This window comes from Cupressus sempervirens, chromosome 1 (assembly GCF_028749045.1).
Source record: "Cupressus sempervirens isolate cs-2001-9-10 chromosome 1, ASM2874904v1, whole genome shotgun sequence".
NCBI lineage: Eukaryota > Viridiplantae > Streptophyta > Pinopsida > Cupressales > Cupressaceae > Cupressus > Cupressus sempervirens.
The window spans coordinates 518483401-518497124 of record NC_143118.1 but is presented as its reverse complement, the minus strand read 5'-3'; the positions used below and the strand labels follow the sequence as shown (position 1 = coordinate 518497124).

General features: G+C 36.7%; 1 protein-coding gene and 1 long non-coding RNA gene across 3 annotated transcripts in view; both read right to left on the bottom strand.

The window, feature by feature from the left end:
• Nucleotides 1-396: 396 nt before the first annotated feature.
• Nucleotides 397-879, bottom strand: LOC149578511 (uncharacterized). Its single transcript, XR_016356427.1, has 2 exons — nt 798-879; nt 397-676 (listed from the first exon to the last, which is right to left on the bottom strand). It is a non-coding gene; the product is annotated as an uncharacterized LOC149578511 (long non-coding RNA).
• A 404-nt stretch (nt 880-1283) lies between these two features.
• The window catches only part of LOC149578510 (myb-like transcription factor family protein), an 89124-nt gene continuing 76683 nt past the window's right edge, over nt 1284-13724 (bottom strand). Inside the window, exons 13-17 of one of the 2 annotated variants that reach the window (XM_089829549.1) lie at nt 2320-2400; nt 2117-2189; nt 1864-1898; nt 1694-1781; nt 1284-1564 (exon numbers count right to left, since the gene is read on the bottom strand). In XM_089829549.1, coding sequence (XP_089685675.1) covers nt 1701-1781; nt 1864-1898; nt 2117-2189; nt 2320-2400 — 270 coding nt within the window. In that variant the 3' untranslated portion in view covers nt 1284-1564; nt 1694-1700. The remainder of the gene's footprint in view (nt 1565-1693; nt 1782-1863; nt 1899-2116; nt 2190-2319; nt 2401-13724) is intronic. The other variant, XM_089829552.1, reaches the window with a different exon arrangement.

Genomic DNA, 13724 nt, shown 5'->3' with positions numbered 1-13724 from the left:
AATCATAACAATGCAAATAACCAAAGTTAAATGAAAAATGAATGTGAATTTAAGTTTTTAGTAGTGAAATAATCCACTTCATGTTTGGGGCCCCTCATTAAGACTTTTTTTTTTCAATTTTTTTAATAGTTAAATTTTATGGTTATGGGTAACATTAGACAAGAGGCCACCCCTACAGATTCACCATTAAGAGGGTCTATGATGAGAAACATGCGCCACTTCAAGGAGATCTCCTAGGAGCATCCCTAGGGAGAAGATATTTTGATGTGGGATAGGGCATATTGTGCCACCCCCAAAATACCCCCTCCCCCAAAATGTTACAAAATTGATGCATCCCCACTAACACTACATTTATCTAAATAGCATATTATTCATTTCAAAAATGACATCACAGGATTCAAAGAAAAACCAATAGACTAAGAATTGTTGCAAAGTTTGGTACACGTCTTTTTAAATGTAATTAACTACTCAACTCTTGATCCTTAATAACAATCTTTCAATCTTTCCTGCTAGAAAATAATGAGCAATTTTAAAATCAAATTTATAATGCCCACTATTTGTACTATCTGTCTAAAATACAACTCTAAATTTTTCACAAATAACAATCAACAATTTCTGTGAAGACTATCTTTGCGCAACAGATGGCATCAAGCTTACGATGACATATATCGTCCTCCTGCAAGAGACGGAGGATAGTGAATTTTGAAAGAAAAATGAGGAAAGATTCTATTAGCATGTCCCTTTCTTAGGTACAATGTCATTGTTTGATGATGAACTGTGTGATTTACGACATTTACCTTGAGTGCATTTATGGGTTTAGCATTCACCTGGTTCAAACCAAGGAATTTAAGAAATATTAAAGATTATACTAGTTTATTTTGTTGACTAGTGCCAAAACTAAAATGGCATCAAACTCACATCTAAAACATCTAAGACATCTATCATCTAAAAGATACTTATAATGAAAACAATATACATCCATCACCATTAAATTCCTTAATTCTTATCGTAGACTATCTAGTTAGAATTTTGCAAAGCAAAGAATTTGAAAACATTAAGTATCCATCACTGCTTAGAATTCACTAACAACATCACATATTCAAGAAGCCAATGATGCCCTTCCAACATACGATGTAACTTCATCCATGCATATTAATCAAATAAGCATCCACAAAACTCGAAGCACAAAGCAATAGTTTCATCATCATAGGAAACATTAGATCAACAGGAAAAATGCAGGTGGAAACTTACAAAAACAATCAATGATAAATGCAACAAAGAGATCAAAAAATAAATGTAGACTCTTCAGATATGATACAGGAGTAAATCCATAAGGTGCACACATTTGCTAGTGCCAAGAATTATATTTTGTAGTGTTACCATCAGTAATGTTTATAACATTGAATATTATTTGGAATTCCTGAGCTCGTATTTGATATCTTTGAAGCTCTAGCAATGACCACTCAGATCCAACAGATACAATTAAATTCTACAGTATTTTAATCTGCCAGACTGCCATGGGTGGAAACTTGCACTGCCAGCATCTGTCACTCACAAGTGGTGCCTGGTTTATAACATCCATCCTCAAATAACAGATATGCACTACACTAGAACTTGAGAAAAACAACACAAGCTCCATTGCACAACCAATAAATGTATAGTGTTGGAATTACATTAAAAATATCAATGATACCTTCAATTTAGCTATCAGGAGCCTTCAATTTGCGAGCCCTTTTACCCTGAGGTGGCGACGGTGGGACATCCAAGAACCTTGCAGGAGCCTTGAGGGAAATAAAAAAATTAAGAGTTAGCTAAGTAACTAATTGATAACTGTGAAATATATGAGAGTGTAATTGGCATTACCTTGCGTTTATGATCTCGTTTGCCAATCCTCTCACCTGAAATTCAAAGCATATTAATCTTATTGTTCTTAATTTACAAGTACTGCAACCTCTTTGTATAGAAATGTGATCTAACAGACATATAAAAAAGTGGTTTCTTGAGCAGGTCCACGACAAAAGCAACAAATCCTTACCAAAAGGATATCCAAATACTCTTACTGATCAAGCTCTAAAATCCCATAATTAAAAATAAACTAAAATACTGGAATTCTGACCTGAGTAACCATCAATATCTGATCCTCCAAGTGCCCGTATAGAAGCTCGTTCATGATCTCCACGATGAGAACGCTGGTGCCATTTTTAAGAATTATCAGAAAGCAAGCAAGTAAAATTCTCACCATATATACATAAGGATTCCTCTGCAACACTATGAATAAAAACATCTAGTTAAAGATAATCAAATTGAAAGATTTATCACCTTGGGTGTACTAGGAGTGGGAGGAAAATCGGCATAAGGATTTTCTCGTAACATTGAAAGTTCTGACTCTTTCCATTGCACCTGATATGAAAGTTGAAGTAGTGAAGTTTCACAAAAATAGAGTTATAAATGATTAACCATATCTTTACAAGGTAAAAATATTCAAACTAAAAAGGTCAAACAAATCAAGCCACGCAGGTTTTATGACTGGGAAAAAGTTGTATATAGAAGATATGTTGACCATGAAAGTGTTGTAAACTTGTAACCATACAATAAAAATTGTACTGTCAAGTTTCAAAGCTAAAACCTTGTCTTTTCATTTTTTCCAAGTCATATTTTATTCCATGGCCTATTAGTTTATTATGCAGTTGTTTACCTTCTCTACTAGTATTTTTGCAAGGTTGGATAATGACTGTCAGTCCAAAAGGAATAAACAATGATGTCATTCAAAGATCAATTTTAAATAAATCAAAGAATAAAGAACAGATGAGCACATACAAACAACCAGCATCTAAGGTTTTCCAATCAACAAATTAAATGAAAGCTGCTTTAGTCTTACAGGAAAAATGGCAACAGCATTACAAAGTCTACATAGACGTGAAAGGAAGTCAAAGATCAAAACTGCAATACACATCTTATAGGCTTGGACCCCAAAAAACTCTGCCAAAAACAATAGACAAGCTAAATAAATTATGCTGCAGATATCCATTGGCAAAAGTGCCACAAAACAATGTAATATAAGTGCTTAAGGCAGTGAAAGCTGTCAAAATATGCTTGGACCCATCAGTAAGGACTGAGGAGAAACAACAGCAGGCAAGAGTGACAATGTTCCAAGTGATCCGAAGCGGGTTGAAAGGACTGATATGTGGTGCAGTTTTGGCACAACAGAACCATTAGTGAAGTGCACCTAACCATGAAAAGTGGCAGAAAAGAATGCAAGGCAAAAACTAATCCTTAAGCAGTAAACAAAATGCAAAAGGCCAGGCATAAGAAAAATAACAGAAATATAAATTAGGTGTCACCAACAAGTGAAAACATTTCAAGCAAATATAAAGCACACTTTAATGTCATGTAAACATCCTCAAGGCACGCTTTTTAGCAATGAATAGTGTCAAAAGTTCCTCCAAACACATGTTTCAACAGACTTTATCATGACAAAACTCCTCCACGCACACTTTTAAAGTGGTTTTCATTATTTTCAAAACCAAGTTAAAGCTTAAAAGCTAAGTTACCAATGCGTCCAGGAAATCACTGGACGTTGGTTCTGGTGCTTTCGGATGCGTGGATGCATTTGGATGCTGCACCGGTGCTCACTGGAAGCTCGTCGAACACCTACGGATGCGCGCAGGATGCATTTGAGAGCATCCGGAGAGAATCTAGAGGGCATCCGGGTGCATTTGGAGAGCATTTGGACTTTTTCAACACCCATTCGCTTAAGTGACTTCAAAAAAAAAGTGTTTAATTAATTCTTTTAATTATATTTTTGCTCTTTTTTGCCCCAAAACCCTAAAATTGCCCTAAAAGAGGAATGGTTTATTTTTGTATATTTCTTTGCATACATAAAATATAGTATACACTATATACATATTTTTAAATATATATATATATGGAGGCACCCAAATGCATCCAAAATCCCCCAAAAATTAAAATCACGCATCAGCACCCCAAACCCGTATCAGCACCAGCATTGGTAACTTAGCTTTAAAATATTAAATATTAGACGCACCATTTGGGTGACTATCAAGTGAAAAGCTCCAACACAATCTTCATAAAAAGTGAAACATCTCATAAAACTGTGCTCAACATGAAAAGTTGATGTGCTGGCATTGAGGTGCGCATTCAAGATGGCTTTGTCATCTACAAACCAATCCAAGCACAATTTCTCAACAGCTTTGCCACATTAAAATACTGTTTTATGTAGTTGGGTTCGACAAGGTTTCTAACACACAGAATTGGCATACCATCAAAATTCCAAATCAAAGCCTTCATCAAGATCCTTTAACAGGTAGACATTAGACTAATATATTTTAGTATCACTTATTTGAAGGTCAATATTGTAATTAGTGTACATATTAGAGGCTTTATAAATTACAATTGTTTCATTATGGAAACGTCTCTTGTACTCATAAAAATCATTGTTTGATCATTCAAATTAATTCACTTATTTATTTACCATTTAATTTGGTAATAAGTAAAATTTGAACTTGTTTTTCAAAGAAATTTTGAATGATTTTTTTTTGTAAGTTATTGAAAAGCAAGTATGTTTTTTGGGGCAGATTGATTTTTCTCTATTAAAAAAATTAGTGTGCAAGGTTTTCAAGGTTGGATCATTTTCAGGGTTTCTGAAACCCATTGTTCGTGCTTGGTTCACGTGTTTTTATGAAGCAATATTGGTCACAGTTTTCAGTCTAGGCTATCTGGAACTCGATTTTTGGTGGCCACCAATCATAATGTTTTTGATTTTTCAGAGATTATCGATCAACACAAACATTTCTCCTGATCCATTTTTGCAGATGGAAGACATGCTTTCACTCACTATTTTTGTTTCTATCATCCCTTTATTCTTGGCAAAATTTTCTACCCTTCTGGTTTTAAAATGAAGGAGATTTCTCTACCTCTCATCGGAAGATTTCCTGCAATCATGAGGAAAAATATTGTGGGTTTCTCTTTGATTCCAACAACCCTATATTCTCGTGCACAAGACACGGTTCTCGAATCCTTCTCTACAACTTGTCACAACATTATTTTTTTCAGTGAAATGCAGCAATGCACCCCACAACCCCCACCCCAAAACCCAGAAGCAACTGGTGCAGGGGCATCTCAGGACCTCTGCCACTCAACAACCACGCCACCATTAGAACACATCTAGAGCACAAGGTCATTCAAGGGACTTCCAAGAGTCCCTTGACTGTATCAGAGACGATCCCCCATCGTCAGTCAGTGTAGTCTTTTTTTACGTTTCTCTTTCTAATTAGTTCTATTTGAACCCTAATATATTGTGGGTCCCATTTTTCACCCTTTAAATCTTCATAAGCCCCATAAAGTTCATTTTTATCCACATTTGGATATCACATTGTTTGTTACAGCAGAGATAAAAGAGTGAACAGGAGTGCAATAAGTGATTGGAGAGTGGTTGCAAGTGATTGAAAGTGACATGAACCAGAAGATCAAGAGGAAGAAGATTCATGAAGCACAAGGTAGGGTTCTCAGAATTTCTTTTGTTTTAATTTATGAATTTTATTTCCAAGGCTAGATGTTTTTAATTACGGGAAAAACAGGTTTTAAAGGGGTCCCAAAACCCTATACAATGAGAAGAGTGGAGAAGAGATCCCCACAAAATGCCAAATGCTGCCACAGAATAGCAATAATTGTCTACTAGCCCACAACAAACCCAAAAAATGGTGCTAAGGACAGCACCAGCCAACAACTCCAGGAGCAGTAACTAAGAAGAATAAACACTATTCTCAAACTGCCCAAGTGGGTTTTAAAACCAGGATCCCACAACCTACAAAGCAAAAGGAAAAACCAAGGATTTTCCTTTGCCTCCCTTCATTTGGTAGCATAGAGCAATATCAAAATGAGGGGGCGATTTCTTATAATATTATCCCACAACCGCACTCCAGCTCTCTTCCACCTTGGCAGCCTTGTCCTGCCAAACCTATGAATCCATGACAGACAATCTAAAACACATGAGAAGGCCAGCACTATGTTGAGACCCAGGGACTGCAACAGAACAAGAACTAGCACTAACAGAAAAAGAAAGAGAGGTTGGGAATGCAACAAACTTCTGGACAGAACCAGAAAATTCATCAAGGATAGGATTAGTTACCTCGGCATTTCGCTGTACATAGCCAACAAAAGCAGTCACAACAACATTTCACTGGACAGAGCCAGCAGAAACAAAACCAACAATAAAACCAGCATTAGTCAGAGTCATCTTAAGAACAGCAGTCAATCTAATAAGGGACTTCACTCCCTCCCAAAGCATTCTGTGTCGGAGCCAATTTAGGAATAAGTGAATCTGAGCCATCAATCAACACAAGTTCCAAGGAAACCTCGTCTAATGAATTTTGCACCTCCTAACAAGAATATTTAAATATCGAGTGTTGCAAAAAAGCTCCCTTCCACCGGGAGGAAGGCTTCTTAGGCTTAGCTATTTCAAAATTACACTTTGTCATTACATAACCTGTCTTGAAACACTTTCTACATCTGAAAGGGAATCCTTAATAATCTAATGTCTGAATCCAAGAACCCTTACAGAGTTTAATCTCTGCAGGAAGACCTTTAGATGCATCTATATCAACAAGAATTTGAGCATACATGGAATGAAGCATATCCGAAGACTCTAAAACCACTAAAAAATCTCCTAAACCCCAGCCCACTTCCTCAAGGACAGAATCCACCCACAGAAGCTGGACCCAAATAGGCATCTTACAAATAGATTTAGTAGCGGGATTAAAGTCTTGGTATCAAGGTTTAACCATCAATGGAAAGCAATTTTCCCATGTGAAAAAAAATCGCAGAAAATGGTTCTCCTATCCTCTGGATTATCAAATCTGACAATGAAGAAACCCTTCGCTAAAGAAAATATCTGAACTGAATCTGAGATAATAGGTTTCCAATGCTTAGAAATTTAAGCATGGAGACCAGAAAGAGTAGGCCAAAAACCCTGAAACGGAAAACAATAACATCAATAGAGAAAGCCTCAGCGCACTGCACAATATCCAAAACTGTTTCTTCATCAAGATTCAATGCAATAGAACAGAAAACTGGGAAGGGTTTAGTTTCCACTCGACTAGTAGCAGCCCTCAAACCCCCACCGATTGCAAGACTTTGCACGTAAGCAAGCCTGTCCTCAGCCACAAAATTATTAGATCCTGGAGACCTTGAAGACTTACCAAAGGAACCCAAAACAACACCATTCTTAACAAGACCCTTATTATAATGACACGAAGGTCTTGTCCAACAACAACACCAGCAATCATATCCATGGCCAGCCCGCACACCATAGGCCTTGATAAAACAACAGATGACACCCTATCTCCAGCAAGCAACAATAATAACCCCTCAGTTACAACTTACAATAGAGACAGGAACAACTTTGGCCTGCAAACGGCCTCCACCAATTCCTGTAGCAGTGGATCCTCCATCACTTGTGAATGACGCATTTGCAGATGCCAAAACCCTAACACTTGAAGCACGCACGGGAGAACCCATATTCAAATTTCAGGTTCCCTAATGTTAACATGTTTTACTTCATTAGTTTGCTTTTTACCATACACAAGTACTATGTTTTTCTAAGGCTAGATGTTGAATGAATTGTTGCTTTTAAATTCTATTTCATTGTTTCTTGTTGAAGGAATTTTTATTTTTGTTGTTTGAGATTTCTTGTGTTTACAACTTGTTGTTTTTTATTATTTAAATTTCTAAATCAGGCTAAAACTTCAAACTAGTTTCTTAATAATTTAGTTTTATTTTTTTAAATACTAATTAGGTTGAAAAAAAAATCATTTTGTGAAATGCAAAGTTGAAATGGCCTCTCATGCTCAAGAATATAGTGGAGGTGAGATGGAAATTCATTGTGAGGATGCAAGTCTATCAGAGTATGAACCTGAGCATCAGGCAAGTGACCATGGAGCTAATCCAGAAATCCAATCTAGCTATGTTGCAGCAGGATCAGCTATTATAGATTGCCTCTCTTAGATTCTGGCACCATTTTCTAGGGGTCTTTATGATGAAAAGTCTTGTCTCAAACAATTTGCACTAAGAGTATTAGCCCAAATGTCTATAAGTGGCGGCACAAGAAAATGTAAATCTAATTTTTGTGATGCAAAATGGTTTGATAGCATCGGTAGAGCTAACCCACACTTGCTCTTTTGGACAGGATATGGTGTGAGTGCGTATCTGTATTTTATGGATCCTACAAATTTCAAGTCTAGAATTGAGATAAACAAACTCTAGGGCATTCCTAATGATAGTGTGGTTCCAGTGCCTAAGTCTTTGGCTACTAGGCAACAGATTCTGGCAATTCAGAAATTATAGGGGCAATGACATACTTCTACTGGTACTATGCACTAGAGAGCAAGAACGTTGCCAGGATCAAATTCCTAACCTGTATCCATTCAGAGTTTAGTAGAGAAGAGCAGCAAGGGAAAATGCAAGGTAGGAAATTCACTTTGTTAAAGTTAAATCTCTCTATTTTCTGTTTCTTTCTTGCGTAGATTCACTTCTATTTCTAATGGTCACTCCTCAGAATGTTTCAATTTCTCTCTTTGTTCATTATAGAAACATTCTTGTGTTTACTTGTATTTATAGATCATTTATGATCTGAGTTTAATAACATGTATATTATTTTACCATAATATGGTATCAGAGCTTTTTTTTTTGAAAAATAATAATTTCATTCTTGAAATTTTCTGAGTTATTTTTCGAAATAGGTTTTGAAAATCTTTAATTTCTTCATGAAATTTTAGACTAGAGATTTTCAACATCGTTTGATTGGGTGTGTTCAAACTTGCAGGAATTTGTTGCTTTTTTAAAATCTGTCTAGAGTTTTGGCAGGGTCTGAGTGTCTTTTTTTCTCAGGGCCATAGCGCATTTTCCCTCCATTTTTGGTCTCTAGTTGCAACTTTTTTGCAGCGCTTGCTTTGGGGTTTGTTGTGTCTCTAACCTGCACCTGACGCGATTTCAAGTGTTGTTTGGTTGCAATTTTGAACGTTTCATGGCTCACATTTTGCAGATTCTTTTCTGCGTTTTCACCTGACTGGTTTCTGTTGGTTGTGATCTGTTTTTTTCTGCAAATATCTCAGCTTCCATGACCACTACTAGTTCCTGCACTTTTGACTAGGGTTTCTTCCCTTAAGATTAAGCTGAAATTTAATTTTGATTACAGATTCGAACTGGGTTTTTCCAAATCTTAATTGGGTCGGCCTTCGTGTGCTTTGTTTTTTGTGCCTAAATTTTTGAGCCAGAAAATTTGAAGTCTAGTTTCAGATTCTTTCTGGGTTTTTTGAGCTCTCTTCTGGGTCTCCTTTCATTTTCTCTAGGTCTTCTATCAATCTGCCTCGAAGTTTGTGCCTTTTCAAATATTTGCTTTTTTTCTTGCAACAAAAATGTGTCATGGCATCTCTTACCAATCTTCTCTTGGAAGGCAGCCAGCAATTCAATGGAAATAACTACAACACCTAGAAGCAGAGAATGATGATCTTTGAAAATTGTTGCCTCGAGGTGCTTGCTCTAAGTACTAACACTCGTCCTACCACAATGAATGCTACCATAGACCAATATTGCAAAACATACAGAGCGGAATCCCTTGCAAACTTTTCGTTTTGAAGTTAGATTGACCATTAAGGGAGGTTATTAGAGTTCAATATTTCTGTTTTTGTTTCTCTCTCTTCCATAGATTCACTTCTATTTCTAATGGTCACTCCTGTTATATATTTCCATCCTCTCTCTCTATTCAATATGGAAACTTTCTCTTTCTCTTCAAAATGTTTCTATTTCTCTCTTTGTTCGTTATAAAAGCATTCTTATGTATATTTGTATATATAGATCATTTATGATCTATGTTTAATAACACATTCTTTATTTTACCACAATACAAGTAACCATGTAGCTGTTTTGTTTAATGTGCACACAAAGGATTAGTTAGATGATGTCATTGGTAGGTCCTTTGCCAGGCATACCTTTGCGTGTAGCTCGTTCTCCTTATTATAAGAAGCTGAGGGGAACCATCATTTGTGCCACCAAGTGATCACAAATTGAGGACCGCAATCTTGGACAACTAGTATAACAAGATTGATGTTTTCATTAAGAAGATGGCATGTTGGATTAATTTTGGTTGCAGCATAGTTATGGATGGGTGGACAAACATTAGCCATCGTCCACTCATCAACATCATGGTTACATGTATAGATGGTTCATACTTTCTGTGTATAGTTGATTGCTCAGGACATCACAGAGTTGTTGATTTTCAATTTCACATCCTTAGGGAGGCAATTGATGAGGTTGGGCCACAAAACATGGTCCAAGTAGTGACAGATACAACATGTGTGCAGAGCTGCAAATAAGCTTGTTGAGTCAGCCTATAGACATATTTGGTGGATTCCATGTTGTGCACATGCCATGAACAATGCACTCAGAGACATGGGGAAGATTGATTAGATTAGAGGAAAGCTCAATGATGTGAGAAATGTGCAGATGTTTATCTACAACCACCACGATTCACATGCAGTCTTCAACAAGATATGCATCATATACATTATCTTGGAGAGAATGCTTGAGTTGCAAGAGCAAAGGCAACTCATGGTTATGACACAAGAATGAAATCAATGAGCTAAGGCTAAGACAGAGAAGGGGAAGAGGGTGAACGAGACAATGAAGAGCGATCAATTTTCAAGTGATGCAAAATGCATAGTCTCATCATTACTCTAGTTTTCCAAGTGAAGATATGGTGATGGGGATGCACCTACCCTTGGAGAGGCTTATGAGTGCATTGAATCTATGCTTGGCTAGATGAGGGTTGTTGCATTAGAGAGGGATCCCACTTTCGCATTCTACAATGAGCACTTCTAGCCAATTATTCACTAGAGATGGGAAAAGTTGAACACTCCTTTGCACATGGCTTTCTATGCATTGAATCATAAGTGGTACTTGGCTAGGCCTAGTGGAGTTAGACCACTTCAAAATGATAAGGTGAAGGCAAGGTTCTTTAGGTGCATTGCTAAGACATATGGTGTTGATACTACTGGCAAGATTCACCTTGAGGGGATGGAATTTGCCACTCTTACAGGTGATTCAATATTCTTTATTTTAGTATTGGGTATGTTTATGACATTACGTTACTATGTTGAACATTCAATGGTTTTGGTTCACAATGAATTATGCTATGTTACAGGTTACTCAAATGCGACAAAAATGGATATCAGAACTATGGCACAGGAGCATCTGATTTTATGGTGGAAATAACATGGATTACAAAGCTCAAAGATTACCACACTAGCCATTTGATTGCTATCTCAAGTTTCTAGTTCCTCAACTTTAGAACCTATTTATTAAATTGTATATTGAAGAAATATTTTAACTTTTAATGAAATATAAGAGCTTTCAACTTTTCTCACACTAGCCATTTGATTGCTATCTCAGGTTTCTAGTTCCTCAGTTGCATAGATGAATTAGTTTACTTATAGCTTCATCCACTTATACTTATAGCTTCATCCACTTTACTTATAGTTTACCTCTAGGAGAGCAAAGAAGTGAGTTGTTGTACACAACACCTTGCGTATTACAAATCACAAGACACACGTATACAAGGAGAGCCCAATGGCACAATGGGATGTAGAGCTAAAGAATCCATCTCAAATCGATGAGGATGAAATTGTAGTAGAAACAAATGTAGGGCTGGTTAGTGTTCCTTTGGTGGAACTTAAGCTTAAGGAGACCTGTAGTTCCATTGGTAAGGATATTGGGTTGGGAAATGATTAGAGGCCTCCCTTCACTACATTTTGGCATGTTTTTGTACTCGTTTTCATATCATGCTACTCATTGTAATCATCTTTATGATTTTTGATAGAACTAATACAAATTCAATATGTTGATAATGTTACTATTGGGTATGGACTATGTTACCATGTTAAATGTTCAGTGGTTTTGGCTCGTATTGCAATTTTTCTACATAAGTATTTTAATCCGGTATGTTATTCTAGAACATCATCTCATAGCTAGCATTTCAGGTTCTACATGCATAACTGAAATGATGATGAAAGTAAATCTTCTAGCAATTGGGCACAATAGTGGGATGGTTGTCTTGAGGGGTATGCCCATGTTGTTCTTAAGGAATGAGTTGAGAGATCTTTCGAAGAGGAAGTGTCTATACAGATTGTAATCAGTTTCTTTGAAGAGAAGGAAGGCAACCTTGGACAAGGAGGTCAAGAGGTTGATGCAATAACTTAAGCTTCGGAGGGAGACATGTCATCATTTAAGCATTTGTGAATGCATTCTTCTCTTTGAGAGGGAAGTTTGAGGTGCAATCCCTTGTTAATGCATTATTCTCTATGAGAGAAGGTTGAGAAGAAAACCCTTGTTCCACCTTCGAGCAATAGCCATAATGGATCCACCCTCTCGGAGTAGCCAAGGTGGATGCTACGTTAAGGGAATCCGTGACTTAGCACTTGTAGACATGGTGAACATCATGATGAGATGACGACATCACATTGACTGATTTTGTGATAAGCGCATGTATTTATTTGCATTTCCATTCATGATGGACCCACCCTCTGGGAGTTGCCATGGTTCACTACATAACTCAGAATCAAGAAGGATTCCTCCCTAGCTAAGAGAAAGTGTTTACATTATTATAGCTATGGTCGGATTCCTCTAAGTTGGCATAGATAACATAAATGTGTAGTTGGCCTATCGGCCTTCAACATTTATATGATCCGGTTCATTAGATATGAAATATATAATTAATATGTTGATAATTAACAATCAACTAAATTAATGAGGCCGACTTGGAAGAGTGGAGACCCTTGGTGAAGGGCCACTACTAATAAGCATAAAGGAAGATTAAATCTTCCTCGGCAATCAAAAAAATATACGCAATTAGCAGACCAGATTAATCCTACAGCAGATCTTCATAATTTAGAAGAGAAGTGCTCGGGGGAGACAATAACAGTTTATTGTATATGGTTATGAGGGCAAAAATGATTTGAATCATTGCTCGCGGTTAAATGAGCACACCAAATAACATGGGATTCCTTTGTGGATTTTTACTCTTTTTTAGATAAAATCATGACTTTTAAACTTGGGTTTGGTATTTTTTCCTCAAAAATCATGACTTTTCAACATATTCAGGAGCACTGTGCTCTTCAACAAAAATTGGAGGGTTTGCTAATTTTTACTCAAAATTGTGACAATCGTTCTCAATGTGCCCCAGGCTGCATGAAGGGACAACTTTGTCACCCAACATCAAGCTGTACATTTTGTGATGATTTTTGGTCTTAAGCTTTAAAAATTCTAGGAGGGTTAGTAACAAACTCATCTCAGTTGCAAAGTCAATGGCAAGCTCGTCTCTTGTACCAAACCATTCTTGTAGCTATCACATTCCACGTTGTAGGTGACATTTTGATTGCAAGGGTCCCAAGGGCCAAGGAATGTGAGATATTCAAGCAAAAATTGGATACTTGTGAAATAGCTACAGCTTTATCCTTTGTTGTGTGACAAGATTAACAACAAAGAATATGGTATCATTTGGCATTCAAGGGGGTTGATTTTTCTTAGTACTTATCAAATGATGCTTATGATAGAACCCAATGCAAAAAGAGAGTTCAAAATATCATTTCACAGTCAAAAAGAAAGGGTGTATGGCTGAGTTTCACTAAGGGAATTGAGTTGATAAAAGCCCAATT